Source organism: Ixodes scapularis, unplaced genomic scaffold (genome assembly GCF_016920785.2).
Source record: "Ixodes scapularis isolate PalLabHiFi unplaced genomic scaffold, ASM1692078v2 PGA_scaffold0__279_contigs__length_252992795, whole genome shotgun sequence".
Lineage (NCBI taxonomy): Eukaryota > Metazoa > Arthropoda > Arachnida > Ixodida > Ixodidae > Ixodes > Ixodes scapularis.
In genome coordinates, this window is record NW_024609835.1 from 8,158,947 (window position 1) to 8,173,932 (window position 14,986).

Consider the following 14,986-nt stretch of genomic DNA (forward strand, 5'->3'; position numbering starts at 1 on the left):
CGCATAGTGATAAAACAAAATTATTTTAAACGGTTGTATTGGAAAGGATTGCGGGCGCGACGTGAGTAGTTTGTAGGCGGACAGTAGGAGGTAATGCTGTAGTAGAATTCCCTACAGGCAAGCGCCCCGGCATCGACGCCTGCTGCCGTGGTTCCACTCCAGCTTTTTCAAACAAATAATAGGACCCCTGCCCGTTTCCATCTGGATGAGCATTGTGCCGGCGTGCGGTCGTGTATCACTACTGCGTGGTGCGCGTTAAAGACCCCAGGTTAGCGGTTGTACCGCAGTGGCTAAATTGCTCATCTACAGCTGAGGCAACAGTTGCCCACTGAGGCAGTCTAACTTCCGGCTGTATAAACATACACACAACAATTTGCTTTGCTTGCGAATAATAGGTATAAATATAAAAGGTTGCGTCGTACTTTTTGGTTTCGTTGATTTGGTTATATATATATATATATGCGGGATGTTTCTTTTTTTTTCTTTTTTTAATTAACAGATCTGTTTAAAAAAAGCCGTGAAAGTTCCACTAATTCGGTTTGTGCAGGTGAGTTATACGACCAGGAGAACATAGTGTAGGGGGATAATCATAATAATGAGTCGGCTAATTAATTTAATTTCGTTGATTAACTTTTAATTAATGAAACAAAATACATATGGTTCCCATTAGAAACTTGCTCAGCGTCATCGAAAACCACCAAATCAACTCTTTTTAGAAGTATATAACGCAGAGGTAGTATTTTACGGCGTTCTAAAAAAGTGCTCAATAGAGAGTTTTAGTAGACCGTTTTCATTTTCCGCTCCGCTCTGGGGGTGCCAAACTGCGCATGCGCGGTCTGCTTCGCCGGAATGGAAAGCGGAGGTCAAGAAACGCGTTTTACTAGAGCGAAAAATTTGCTTGCGTAGCCCCACAAGTGGACGTTTATAGTACTAGTAAGACAAAAAAACCTAAACGTTAACACCAAGAGAGTGAAAGGGAGCGTGTTTGTAGAGGTAGTAAAAACGAAGGCGACAATAATAAACACAAAAGAGTAGGCACACACCTAAAAAAATATTAAGCTATAAAATATAAATATAATCGTTCCACCTTATGTGCGAGTGAAGCCGAAGGTATAAATAAGCATGAGCATGTTGCTCTAAACGGTACTTGCACTGCACGAGCGCGCGTGCTCGTCAAGGACGCTGAAAGGCCGGAACTAGGGTGCCTCAATGTCCTTCTGTCAAGGGTGATGCCACCCTTTGTAGTACCCGATGCCGACAGCACGCGCTCACGGGTAAAATACAAAGAAATTGGCGAAAACAAAATGTCGCCATCGCACAGTCAGCGCCACAAACGCGTGCAGGGACACGCTCTTTCACGCGCTACTGAACAAAAAAGAAAAATAAATGTGTGGGACAAAATGGCGAAATGTCTCCACCCTAAGCAAAGCGCACATGAAGGCACACTAGCCGGAACTCGCTCTTGTAGCTTCTGCTCCACTCGAATTAAAAATGAAACAGATTTACTGATTCGAAGTAGAAAAATAAAAGAAAAGGACGAAGTGTGCGCATTGCGAGTACATCCTTGTGCGTAGTACGAGTACAGTGTTGCTCAAGGCTAGCAAGGCTTAAAGTGACTTTAGCAAGGCTAAGCAAGGCATATGCACGATGAATCCCCGCTGTTCTCAAGGAACGAGACTTCTACTAACGAGATTAAGCTGGCAAGACATCGAATCTATGATTCGTATCCCTCGTGCCATCAAGCGCCGAAGCTTCCTTTCCGAACGCGGTTTGCTGGATATTTCCAACGTAGAAGAGAAACCCTTTAGGAGGCTATCCTGCTTAAAGGAGGACCTGGGGTGCTATGTTGCGCTTTTTGGACTCCCAGGAGACTAGGGAGAGGGAAGTGACGTCAATGACACAGCAAACACAGATTGGGTGTTGATTTCGTTTTCTTCTGTCAACATCCAATCTGCGTTTGCTGTGTCGTTGACGTCACTTCCCTCTCCCTAGTCTCCTGGGAGTCCAAAAAGCGCAACATAGCACCCCTGGATGCTCTGCATTTTGGCCTCCAAATACCAGCACCCGACAGATCGGCGTAGGGTGTTGCCAATCTGGCGAGACGCTTTGCATGGTTCTTCCTCGGCTGGGCTATCCCAACCGTCTGTTCGTACTTGGATGAGCGTTTGGACGGAACTTGTCGTTTTTCTTTAGTTCTGTGAACCTCATCGTGGGCCACATCAAAGAGAGCCTGCTCATGTCAGCGAGAACCTGCTCGCTGACATGAACAAATATAGGTGGTTGACCCTGGCGAAACTGGAGCTGTGCTCACAGGTGAGACCCTGCATGGTTTGTGTAAATTTCGCGTTTCCATTGTTTCTAGCACAGCTGCTCTGTCTGGTGAAAAGTTACTTTTTTCTATACGCCAAGGTGTACATGGGCAGTGTCAGGACAAGTCACGACGAGCACGTTCGTAATCTGTGAGCATTAGTAGGCCACTTTTATGAGCCCTCTTTGCTCTACTTTACGCTCTGCGAGAAGCATCGTCCCCACCGCGCATGCGTGGCCTGCTCTGAGTTGGAGCGTATAGTTAGCGGAGTGAGCGTGCGCTCCGCTTCACAAGTTGTAGAGCGGACTGCCCTCTGCGTCCTTAGCGTGATCGCTTAGATCTCAAGATGGCTGCACGTACTCAATACGCGTCGATGTTTTTCACCGTGACCTCAGCTTAAAAGAGGTTGAATCAAGAAGTAAAGTGTACGCCCTGCGCGTGAAAGGTAAACCATTCGATTTGAGTTCTATGTAAAACAAAACAGCATAATCAAACGAAGTGAACGAGTATCACTTTGCAACCAGCACGGCGTTGGTAAAGTCGTCGCGTTTTTGTGGACGTCCTATGGCTATGCAGTCAGATGTACGGGTGCGTGTGCTTGAACGCCTATTATACCTGTGCAAGCGCCCTCCTGCCGAAAATGCCACTGAAAGCTGACCACGAGCATAGCGCTCGCAAACTGCACCAAAGAAACCATTCCCCCTCTCAGCTTTATTTATTCACACTCGCTCGCAACTTTTGAATTGTTTAACTTTCCTCAAGAAATGTTCGCTTTGGATTTCCTTGGTAGATTTAGAAAATAATAGAAACTTGAATGCAGCCTTTTTAAAAGTGCAACCCATGGTGCCGCTAGTCTTCGAGGCCGCCTTATTTTGGCCAAGTGTCTAGGAAGCAAGAGAGCTACGTCATTGTTTGTCGCGGATGCGAGTCTAAATGTATTAGACACGAATGCTGCGTCAATACTGAATATGAAATCGGTTCTGGTCACAAGCCTCGCATTAAAAGCGATGCCCAAAATATGGCGGCCGAATATGTTACCCGGTATACTCTTTTGAAAAGAGTTACCAATAACGGGTCAAAAGAATATTTCACGTCAATTTTTTTGTCTGGTGAAAACCAGACAGGCATAAACTATGCAAAATTTGGCAAACACAACCCTGGACTTTTAAGCAATAGTGGTAGATTAGAACAGTTTTCAGAAGTTTCGTTTTGAATTCCGGCGTAGCGGGCCTCGCATGCACAGTTTGACGGCCTCAAAGCTTAGCAGAATTTAGGAACTATATATATATATATATATATATATATATTAATTTACGATACCAGTTTTTTAAGACCCTACAATGGAAATACGTTACGTCATGAAATTTTGCATTTTGCAAAATGATCGCAAAAGCGATCATTTCGAATGAAAAGGATCGCTTTTGTCCTTGAAATTACACCGCAACAAAGGAGTTTCTTGGCCAGCGGAGTTGCATGCGAGTATCCTTGACTCCCACTAGTGCCAGTAAGCTCGTGTATAGTGAAAAACATTCCAACTGAATATCGTTACACAGCTCCTTTAAGCGTATTCGAAACTAAACAGTACACAGAGAGCTGGTCAGAAATTAAGTTCGCCGAAACCAGTGGCCGAGATGGTCTAATCGCTAAAGGCGTCGCCGCGGGCAGGCGAAGGTTGCGGGTTCAGGTCCCGCTCCTGGCCCGATTTTTCGCCAGCTCTCTTTTCCTTTCCCTAACTTTAATGCAATAAATTCAATAATCACCTTCTCCCCTCTTCGCTCACAATATTACTACGGCTGCACTTGTCAATCTTCACTCATTCCCATTATATATATATATATATATATATATATATATATAACTGAGAAGAAAAAAACCCTTAGTGAAAACAGCAACAACGGACGATTTAATCTTCCGTTTAAAAAAAGATTAAATCGTCCGTTGTTGCTGTTTTTCACTAAGGGTTTTTTTCTTCTCAGTTTTATACCCACGCCTTCGGCCTCCCGCCACCATGCCCGTTATATATATATATATATATACAGAGAGAGAGGTTTTTTTTTTTCTTTTTTTGCAGATTAGTTTTAAAGAAAGCCGTGAAAGCTACACTTTTGCGGTTTGTACGAGTGAGCTATACTCCGAGGAGGACATTATATGGGTGGCTAATCTTTGCTATAAGTCGGCTAATTAATTGAAATTCACTAATTAACTTTTTTTAATTAGTGAAAATTGACACACGGTTCCAATAAGAAGCTTGCTGAGCGTCGTCCAAAACCCCTAAATCAGTCATTTTTAGAAAGACTGAGCGCGTGAGAAGCGCAATAGTGCGCTGAAGTTACCATTCGTGGAGCAGGTATAAGGCTGGGGCTAGGTAAAAGTAGGAAATATTGCGCGGACGCCTTACCGAAACCGCTAGCCTTGTACCTGCTCCACGAGTGGTAACTTCGTGGAGCAGGTACTTCGTGGTCCTCTCGACTGGAAATCTGGCAAGGTCATCCCGATTCATAAGCAAGGCAATACTGTACTACATACAAATTACCGTTTGATATCATTACCAAGCACCTCTTGTAAATTATTAGAGCATTTAAATGCTCAACATTTATCAAATTTTGTGGAGAGTAACCAAATGCTAAGTAAACATCAGCACGAGTTTAGAAAAGGACTTTCTACAACAACACAGCTTATTGAGGTCCTCCACGATCGGATCTAGTGCATTGATAGTAAGGGACAACTAGTTGTAGTATTTGTGGATTTAGCCAAAGCCTTTAACCGGGTGTCTCATCAATAGCTGGTATGTAAAACTGTGTGTATCATTAAGGACTGACAGCTTATCCGCTGCCTAGAAGCGTATTTAATAGGAAGAAGCCCATTTGTGCAAATCAAAAACGCGAAAACTGAACCGTTGCCATTGATTTCCGGAGTTTTACAAGGGTCCAAAATAGGGCCACTGCTATTTATTATATATATTAATGACATGTGCGTAGGACTCGACCCGGCAGTAAAAATAAAACACTTTTCTGATGATACGATCATTTACACAACGATAAACATCGAAATCGATCAGATCAGACTAAATCAACAACTGGATAAGCCTTTCGATTGGTGTCAAGCGTAGCAAATGTAAATAAGCAGAGCAAAAACTGTAAGCATGACTATTACTTGTAAGCGAAGTCGTTTACTGTTTCAGTACTGCATTGACGACGTGCAGCTTCGTAACATAAGGGAGAACAAATACATAGGTGTGTGTATATACAATCAAACCTCTCATGGAACCTGGAAGTGTACAAAGTATGTAATAAGGCTTTGTTTAGGCTGTGGACTTTAAGACGATCACTGAAGGACAAAACACCGGAGGTCCAGTTAACCGCTTTTAAAACACTTGTTTTATCAATCATAGATTACGCTCTCATCACTCGGCACAACATCAATGAACTTGAACGAGTCCAAAATAAGACAGTGAGGTTTATCTATAACCGTTATCATTCCACGGACTCAGTAGCAGTGCTCAAAGCGAGGGAGGGGGAAGGGGGGGGGGGGGGGGGGGGGGGGGCTGCCCGACAAAAAGACACGCATGTATACACACATCGTTTAAAATACTTTTTTAATTAATAAATGAATTTCATAATATTGATATGTCAGGATACGTCCACTTGGGCTTCCCAGCTGACTCACGCAGACTTCTTACTCGTGCAAAGCATAACAAATATATTCAGTCATATTCGTATTTTACCGGCACCTTTAAATTTTAATTTTTCCCAAGATGGTATAGGCGACTGGAATGAACTTGAGTGAAATGCTGTAAATTCCCCTACGATAACGAGTTTCATGAGCAGTATGGCACCGTTGTAATTGTAATTGCACTCGCACAATATTTTGTTCATTTTTTTTTTTTAGAAGTGTATTTACGTTTTTTTTACCGCCATCCTGCTCGGGCCTTCATTGTCCCTTTAACCACCCAACTAACTACTAGACCAATATAATATATGTCAATTTCAAGATTCTAAAAACATTTTTCTAGCCGACTGAATATATAGAGAACGCAAACCTTTTTTTTTTTTTATTATTAATATTATCGTATTTTTTTTTTTTTTTTTTAACCAAGCGGTGAAATGTTTTGCATTTTTGCCCGAATAATTTTTGAGAATACTACTGTTCGCGCACAAACCACACCCCACACTTGGTAGAGCTTAGCGTTTGGAATCGGAGTCTGAAAGAAATAAAGAAAGTCGGAAAAGAAAACAAATCTGTCAAATTCAGCGCGAGCCGACTAGACACAGGTAAGCGCTGCACGCGCACATCTCCCTCACTTGTCCACTCAAGGTTTGTCCGGGTGACCTGTCTCCTACGTCAGCGGGTAGTACCACGTGACATCGCGAGTAAACGATCTGCGACTCAATTCTGGAACTTGTCGGGATAATCACATGAATAATACGCGGATTGGCTTTGTCTTGTGCTACGGCAAGAAGAAAACATAGTGACGGCGGAAAATAGCCGACGATTTCTCTTGATCAAGAAAAAATCACTCAAAGAGGAAACAATATTAACCGCTGCGAAGTTTTTCCTTGTTCTTTGACAGTGACGACGCGGTGTGTTCTGGGGTGGTTCAACCAGCTCCTTTCGATCACCTTCCTGTTGGGCTGTATATTGATACCAAAATTAATTACTCCTTTTATACCCCTGTTACACGGGCACACTTAAAGGGCTACTCCATCGATTTTTTCATTGTCTCCGATTTGCTTGAAATTTTGCTAAACTAACCAACAAACATCGCGAAAATAGTATCCCGAATATTAGGTCAAAATATTGTTTTTTTGCGAAGCTATTGAATTTACAGTTTTGGTCCTCACCGTGCTTTTCAAGCTCGAAGTCTCTACTGGCAACAATGAAAAAGTGACGTCAGTGGAAGGCAGGGGTTCACTCTTTGGGCTGTAGATTTCGTTTTAAACTGATTCGAAGCAGTTTCATGGTGTCAAATGAATGCTTGGGAAGCTCGCTGCAGTACCCGCGCTCCAGCACGGAACAAATGATTGGCATATTCTATTTTTTGGCTGCTTGCTCGACTGGCAAGCCTGCCTGCCACTGACGTCACGGCCCTGAAAAGCGCGCGTATATTTGAATGTTGGTTTTTGCATCATTTTCATTTGCCGATTTCGCAATAACTGTTATGAATTTCGCGATTCTAAATAGCATACCGGAGAGAGTAAAAGCCGGGGAGTCAGAAAATATAGTTAGTTGAGGTAGCTCAAAAAATCGGTGGAGTACCCCTTTAACCGCGGTTAACTCAGCTTTAACTGCGGTTACGTGGCAGCACAGATGCCGCACTATACCCTCGGACAGCTATTTCAAAAGAAGTGAAGAGAGCGCGTGCACTGCTTTGATGGGTGCTCAAGATGCTCAAGCGCACGTTCGCCCATAGCTCTGACTGCATCGCCGCAGAATGTTGTCGGCAAGTATTGTGCGCTAATTGTGGTTTAGCGTAACCGCAGTTAAGTGTGCCCGTGTAACAAGGGTATTAGTGAGACATCAACCATTTCTTGTTTTTTTTAACCAGCGCGATCGCTGTGCCATAAACGCGTACGTCCGCGCTTCGTAATTTGCATCGATTACTTTTGCGGAAATCGCTTCCACACGGTGTAGTGGTACAGCGCAGGGGGCTTTCTCAACAGTGATATGCAACTTACGTTCGCTTTGACGCGAATATGACTGCAATATCGGACAGAGAACTTCCAAACCGCTATAGGCAATTTCTCGTGGAGGCAGATAGCGTGGAGTTGTTGACTGATCGTATACACATGAAATCTACGAAGCGTCCACTGGATTACACGTGTTCTCCTCTCATTACACACACCTTGAGAAAAATAATTCTCCGACATCACTTACTGCGTTCGAACATTTTCAGCCTTGAACGTAAGAATACGGAGTTCCCTCCAGCGCCGAGGACGAGGATGCGGAGAAGCTCCTGTTTACGCTTGAGGTCTGATAATAACATATACCTTGCTAGGGAAGGTGCACGACCTGAATGTGGTGCACAGTCAATTCGTGATTTGGAAACTGCAAATTGCAATAACCACACATAAATGGCTGCGCCTCAATCTATGTCGTTTCGAATGTCATACATTGCAATTCCGTATATGACGATATGATCAATACATAGAGATACAAAGCTCTGCCAATATTTTATCGTCATATATTCATTTCGTAATATTAACAAAACAAAAAAATTACCGTGAGGCGTTTCGAACCGGCTACCGTTATATTTTTCTCGGGTTCAGTTCCGGTTCACTTCTAAGATGACGGGGAAGATTCCGGTTCGGTTCTGGTTTTCGGTTCGGTTCGGTTCCGGTTCGACACTCTGGTTACAACATCCACCTTTCGAGCGAAACAACGCATACTTGAAGGGAGGCCATATCGTCCAGCACTATACCGCTTCAGCTCGAAATCGCGATAAAGTCCTCATTTATCTCATCTAGACTCACAGTCAGAGCGGTAGATGGAGTGACCGTAATGCACCATTGAGCGTGTAGATAAAACAAATCGTTCCGGTATTCACGAGTTGACCGTCATAGGATCATAAAGTCGACTTCGCCTTCAATGTGTCGTTGAAGAAACCTGGAAATGCTCGTCGAAGATAGCGTGAACATCACCGAAGACGCTTTCGGAGAGACGGTAAGTTGGCATGCAGCGAGAAAACGCCTCTTGCTTCTGCTCGACACCTCGAGATAGACGTGGCCCGCACAGCTGGCTTAGGCACAGGGCATTTTGTCATATGCCTGCCGTGACAGTTAGATTCAATGCACTATCTCACAAGTTATGGCAAAAGCGTTGTAATAAAATTCTTACAATTACCGACAGCCAAGGTTGCGCGAACATGCAAAGACACCTGCCACGAGCGCGTGCTCCGCCGCTATTCGTTAACATAACTGAATTGTGGGAATGTAGCACCAAGCTTTCCGTATGGTCGTCATTTTGACTCACAATATGAAAAGTTTCCGCTCGAGCTCTCCATTCCTGGTGAGCCGATCTAAATTCGTTTGTGACGGGTCTTTATAGGAATTATTCACTGGCGGCCATAGCTGTGTGCGCGAATGCTGAGCGCGTGCTGAAGGCGAGCATCCACAGTTCTTTTGCAACGTTCATTCAGCACCATCAAGAGTGCTGGTCTTAGCAGCCTATTGATGTGAGCTCGTTCTGAGCATGCGCTCTAAACAGCATCCACAAATATGGCGTCCAATGAATACTTCCTATTGGCGACGTGCGCGACCGAAAGCGTCGCTGTGGTCGGCATTCCACGATTGGCCCAAAAGGTGACTATGACGTCGGAAAGGGTATACCATCGACGGAAATAAGAGGAATGAAAGAACTTTAATTTCGACGGTGTTGGCAGTGTTCCTTTGAGAGCGCTATGATTTCAGGCTTTCACCATGCTATTTACAAACACCATCGAACTTGTTGTTCGCAAGGTAATGACGTCACAAGGGGGAACCATAGGAGGGCGCCACCAAAACATCTCGCCGCTAATAGAGACGTTTCTTCTATACAGATAATTTGCTATCCACACATTGGTGAAAGAGGCGTACATATTTGTATCACCACCACATGCTTGGAGGTGTTTCAAATTAGAAAAAACTGATGACAGGCTGCTGGGGTGTGGGGTACCCTTTCTAGCTCCGCTTCAAACCGCATGGAGCGACCTCTCTGTCCTTCTAAATAAACCTCTTCTTCTTCTTGGAGGCATCGAAACATATTTTTTAAATGCTTTATCTAAGCAAGAATAACAATGTAATTGTAAGAGAACCCTGGGCATGACTGATATGTTGATTTCATACACACTGCCAGAGGTGCTTATATTGGCCAGGAACAACTTCAATACGATGCTCCATAAAGTTCTTGGTGGGACTGGATTAGAACGACTCTCTCGAAGCTTCAAGGATTTGAAGAATGGCGATTGCCAGAGCAATGGAGACCGATTAACCAATCGCCTTGCTTGGTTTTGGTCGTATGTATTTTTGTATTTGTTTGTGTTTGGCTAGCAAGCAGGGAAGGGAAGGTGATGGTGCCAGGACCCGAAGTCAAAGTCAAATTGGACGTTTAGTGATTTATAAAGCGTAAAGTCGGTCTGCCAGGATAGGGCGACACTGGTTTACACTGTAGGTGAGTACTTTTGCCAGGGCAGTACGACTGCCAACCTGGGGTCCTTAACGTGCTCACGCAGTAGTGATACACGACCGCACGCCGGTGCGATGCTCATCCAGATCGAAACGGGCAGGGGAGGGGCTCGAGCTCAGGATCCCTGGGTTCTGCAGCGCGAGCTTTCGCTCCACGTGCTCCGAGCTAGTGCGTGTGCTCTTGAGCCCCCTCGGCCACCGGTTAGCCCCCAAGATCCAGTGAATAGTATTCGCTTCCAAGGGCCGCTCATTTCAGTGCTGCATTGCCATTTGCTTCCAAGGGATGCACCAGGCACATGTCTCGTGCGCTCGTGAATTTGACGCTACTTTCAAAATGCACACGAACGCATCAAGGGGCAGTTGCATGAACGTGAACGACACTGTCAAACGTGAACAGAGTTTTGCAAACTCTTTTCACCCTTAAGCTAATACTGCAGCCAGAGCTACAAGCGCGAGCTAGCCCGTGCTCTTGGCTCTCAAAAGTGCATTTCTAGCACGAGTAGGGTGCCTTCATGTGCGCTTTGCTTAGGGTGATGACATCTGGTCATTTTGTTTCGAACGCTTATTTTTATTTTTTGTTCTGAAGCGCGTGAAAAAGCGTGTCCCTGCACGCGCTCGTGGCGCTGACTGTGCTACGGCGACATTTTGTTTCCTGCGATTTCTTTGTATTTTACCCGTGAGCGCGTGCTGTCGGCATCGGGTACTACAAACGATGGCATCACCCTAAACAGAAGGACATTGAGGCACCCTAAGCACGAGTGCTAGTTATGCAAGAGAACGTTTTAAAGCTGCGACCTTGTGCTCTTCTGTTTGTGGCATTGGCTGCATACTCCATCTCACAAATGTATGCAGTAAAAACATAGGCAAAGGCTCGTGAGCCTAGCCCAGCGAAATGCTTTTGTTTCTACGAGAACTCGTGCATAGGAGGCAGTTTCCAAAGCCACGCGCTGGTGCCCATGCCTTTGTCTGCACTGCAGATGTTTGTGAGATGGAGTATAGTCTCATCTTAAGGGTAAACGGAGCATATATATACCTTTCCAAAAAAAGCGTTTGAGGGTGCGTTCGTTGCTGTGTTTGTGTGCTATGCACGCGCCCTTTCTTGCTGGCCGCAATTGCGCGCGAGCGCTGGCTGAACTGAGATTTCTGTAAACAGTAGCTTCGTTCGATTTACATGCACCTCCTGCACCGGTGCAGAAAACTGTAGGACTGTGCAGTTTAGGTATGTGTACTGAGATACGACGAGAAGCCCTGCACTTTTCTGCACCAGTACAGGTGGTGCACGTAAACCGAACCAAGCTAACGGAAACGTCTATTGACCTTCCCCCCCCCCCCTCCCCCCCCCGAAAAAAGTCTCCTGGCAGGTTCCATTGTCAGTGTTCGTGCGTATGGCGCGTGAATTGCGCCCTCTCCGAAGGGACGAAAGTGCACATGCTAGGCTCAGGAGATCGCACGCTGGATTAAGGACTTGTAAATATCCGAATGGTGTACATTTTTCCAGAGTGCATAGCCCTAGCAGGTGTCCCGAACTGTCGGAAAGCCGCCTCGGTGGCTCCGAGGCGAGAGCGCTGGCCTACGGATCCCCATGTGGCGGGTTCGAATCCCGGCCGAGGTGCCCGCAATATGACGGAGGCTTATTGCGGAGGAGGCGCCGTGTAACCGAGCTTTCGGTTGCACGTCAAAAGATCCCCAGGTGGTCCAAATTAATCCTCAGTCCTCCACTGGGGCGTGCCAGATTGTCGTCGTTGGTTTGGCACGTAAAACCCCCAAATTTGATTGATTTGAACTGTCGGAAGCATTGCTTCCGAATGATAGAGGCCCTTTACGCTAAAGTGGTCGCGCAAAGGAAGCATTTTGTAGTGGTCTGCTACGGAGCCGACGGGACACATTCGTCCTTTTACATCAAATTCTCGCACCATATTCTGGGCCCAATTTATGTCGTGTTATTTTAAACTACACCGCGTGAGTAGAAGGTCCCATTCACGCGATCGACGCGTTATTTGTGTTCGAGAATTTTTTTGTTTTTATATTAGCAGTAGCTGCGCCGAAAAAAAAAAAGGATGACATGGATATGTCCTTGAGCTTCGATTTTTCATGTATGCTTTGACGCGACTCCTAGATTACACCTGTCTCCCGCCGATAAGCTCCGCAGTTCTTTATCGGACACTGGATATGACGCAAGCGGCTCTGATTAGCGCTGCCCTGTCAGCGAGGAACGGCGACCTGCTGCAAAGTCCGCTGCTCGGCTTTTCTAGCCACATCAAAGTAGGGTAGTGTGCCGGCACGCTAGGGCTACACTTTGCACCCGAGTGGAAAGACAGGCTCAAATTTTCGAGCGAACTCAGCATTCCACGAAAAAAAATGTATGCACTAATGGTAGCTCCTTAATAGGGAGTTTTAGTAGATCGTTTTCAAAGGCCCGCTGCCGTTACGGGCGCGCGCTACAGAGCATGCGTCAAAGTGAAAGCGCGAGCTCCCCTACAAATGTCGTGGACTGAACACACGATCTACTAAAACTCTCTAATAACCAATTTAGAGAAGTGCGTAGCTTTTAGCAAAAATGCGCCGTCGATTGTTTTTCATATTCAAAACTTTTAATTAGTGAGGATAAACAAAGATTTTAATCCTAATCTTGAGGAGCATGATCAAAAGTCAATACCTAAGTTTTTGTTTTGTTGTTTTTTTATATTTTATGCGTTGCGCAGTTTTTATTGCGTACCCTACCAAACAAACCCGACTCTGAACCCACCGTTGGGGTTGCGGTCTCCTATGGGCTGCATCTGAGGGACAAATAAAGAAACCGAAACCTCGGCAGCGCATTCAAATGCAAGCATGGCGCCGCGACTGTATGCAAGCACATGAAGCGTTCGCGTGAGTGTAGCTTTCGCAAGTTTGCATTAGTACAGACCCGTCCGCCCGAGCGGAGACATGAAGGCGGCCTGTAGAACCACTTGCAATCGTCTATAATTCGAAACAAAGACTCTCGAAGGCGCTCCAGAATAGGCCCGCGCTTGTTCGATGACGTCCGGACTCGCGTTCCACAAAAAAATAACGTCGGGTAAAGTCAAAGAGTTGACATCATGTCTGTTCGTCACACTCTAGCACTCCTTACGTTAAAGATCGGAGGCTGCCAGCGATATTCTGGTGATAGTTTCAGCAAAAACAAAATAGCCTAATATTTATTAATTATAGCAAAGATTAGTACAGATTCTGGAAACTTTAATTACCCATTGGACGCTGTCAGAAGGTGTTTTTGGGGGGTAAAAAAGTAGACATGTTATATTTGCTCGTTCTTTTTAAACGCCTGAGTTATCTAAGTTCTAATCTTGAATATCTGAAGCCTCGCTGCAATTACAAAATAGACAGATAGTTTAGAGTCGCACCTCTAAAATATTACTGTAAACGAATTTACTGTCGTAAATTCGTTTACAACAACAACCTTCATTTTGCCAACGTATCTGCGGAACGACGCGTCGTCCAAATTATTTATTAGCTGCACGCATTCAAGTAATCACTAAATGCCAGCACCTCTGACAAGCGAGGCTTGTGGGCTACCCATTTACGGCGGAAACTTGGTAACTTTTCAAATTAATTACCAATTAAAAAAAATATTAACGTTCAAGCAGGTTAACAAATTTTATTTTTTAAAACAAATGTCAACAACTGACAAGAATCGATAGAATTTTAGCGAATACCGTCCTGTCAAACAGTTTTTACGTGAATGGCGGTTGCTTTATGAAACGATTGATTTATAGAACGACGTTTTTACAAATGGTGATCTTTTTTATATTTACGTAAAGTTGTTAGTGGGCACGAAAAAATAAAGATTTGTTATTATTACATACCTGACAAAAGCCTTCAATACAATAGATCCCTCACTTTCGGCTGACAAACTTGACAAAAAGTAAATACAGATAACGTTTTCATATATTTTTCAAAGGTTACTTCACCAGAAGAGCCTAAAGAGTTCGATTAGGAAACATTACAAGTTCTGCTGCACAACGCACGTGCGGTGTGCCTCAGGGCTCGGTATTGGTTGGGTATTATGCTATTCAATTTAGCTATATTTCCTTTAAAATCAAGGATGTATCAATACGCTGATCACACAGCCTTCGTTATCGCACACGAAGATCACAATACTAAGGTTACAATTTTACAAGAAGATATCAAACAAATAAGGAGCTGGTTTTCAAAAAGCTATATTTGCGTGAACAATGACAAATCAAGCCTAATGTACTTTCGAACTTGCCAGAAACACATTAATCCCAGTCAGCCTATATATTTAACAAGACATTGGTAGGCTCGCTGTGATGCTGCTCCTTTGAACACATGTAGACCAAAAAATGAGCGCCGAAATTTCGTTGTAGTATCCCTTTAAGTTGTCCCAAGTCCTCAAGCTCCAACCTGAAGAAGCATGTAAAGAGAGGGTAATTAAGTTGTCGCATGGACATATTTTAGCTATGGCACTTACGCACTTATCAGACGTCGAAACAGCAAATGTTTTAGTTTGTGAATACGAAGT

At 44.5% G+C, this 14,986-nt stretch overlaps 1 protein-coding gene across 1 annotated transcript in view; it reads left to right on the forward strand.

The window, feature by feature from the left end:
• Window positions 1-8,843: 8,843 nt before the first annotated feature.
• LOC8052957 (sorting nexin-3) overlaps window positions 8,844-14,986 on the forward strand; it is an 84,992-nt gene continuing 78,849 nt past the window's right edge. The window contains exon 1 of the mRNA XM_029973729.4: window positions 8,844-8,968. Coding sequence (XP_029829589.3) covers window positions 8,918-8,968 — 51 coding nt within the window. The 5' untranslated portion in view covers window positions 8,844-8,917. The remainder of the gene's footprint in view (window positions 8,969-14,986) is intronic.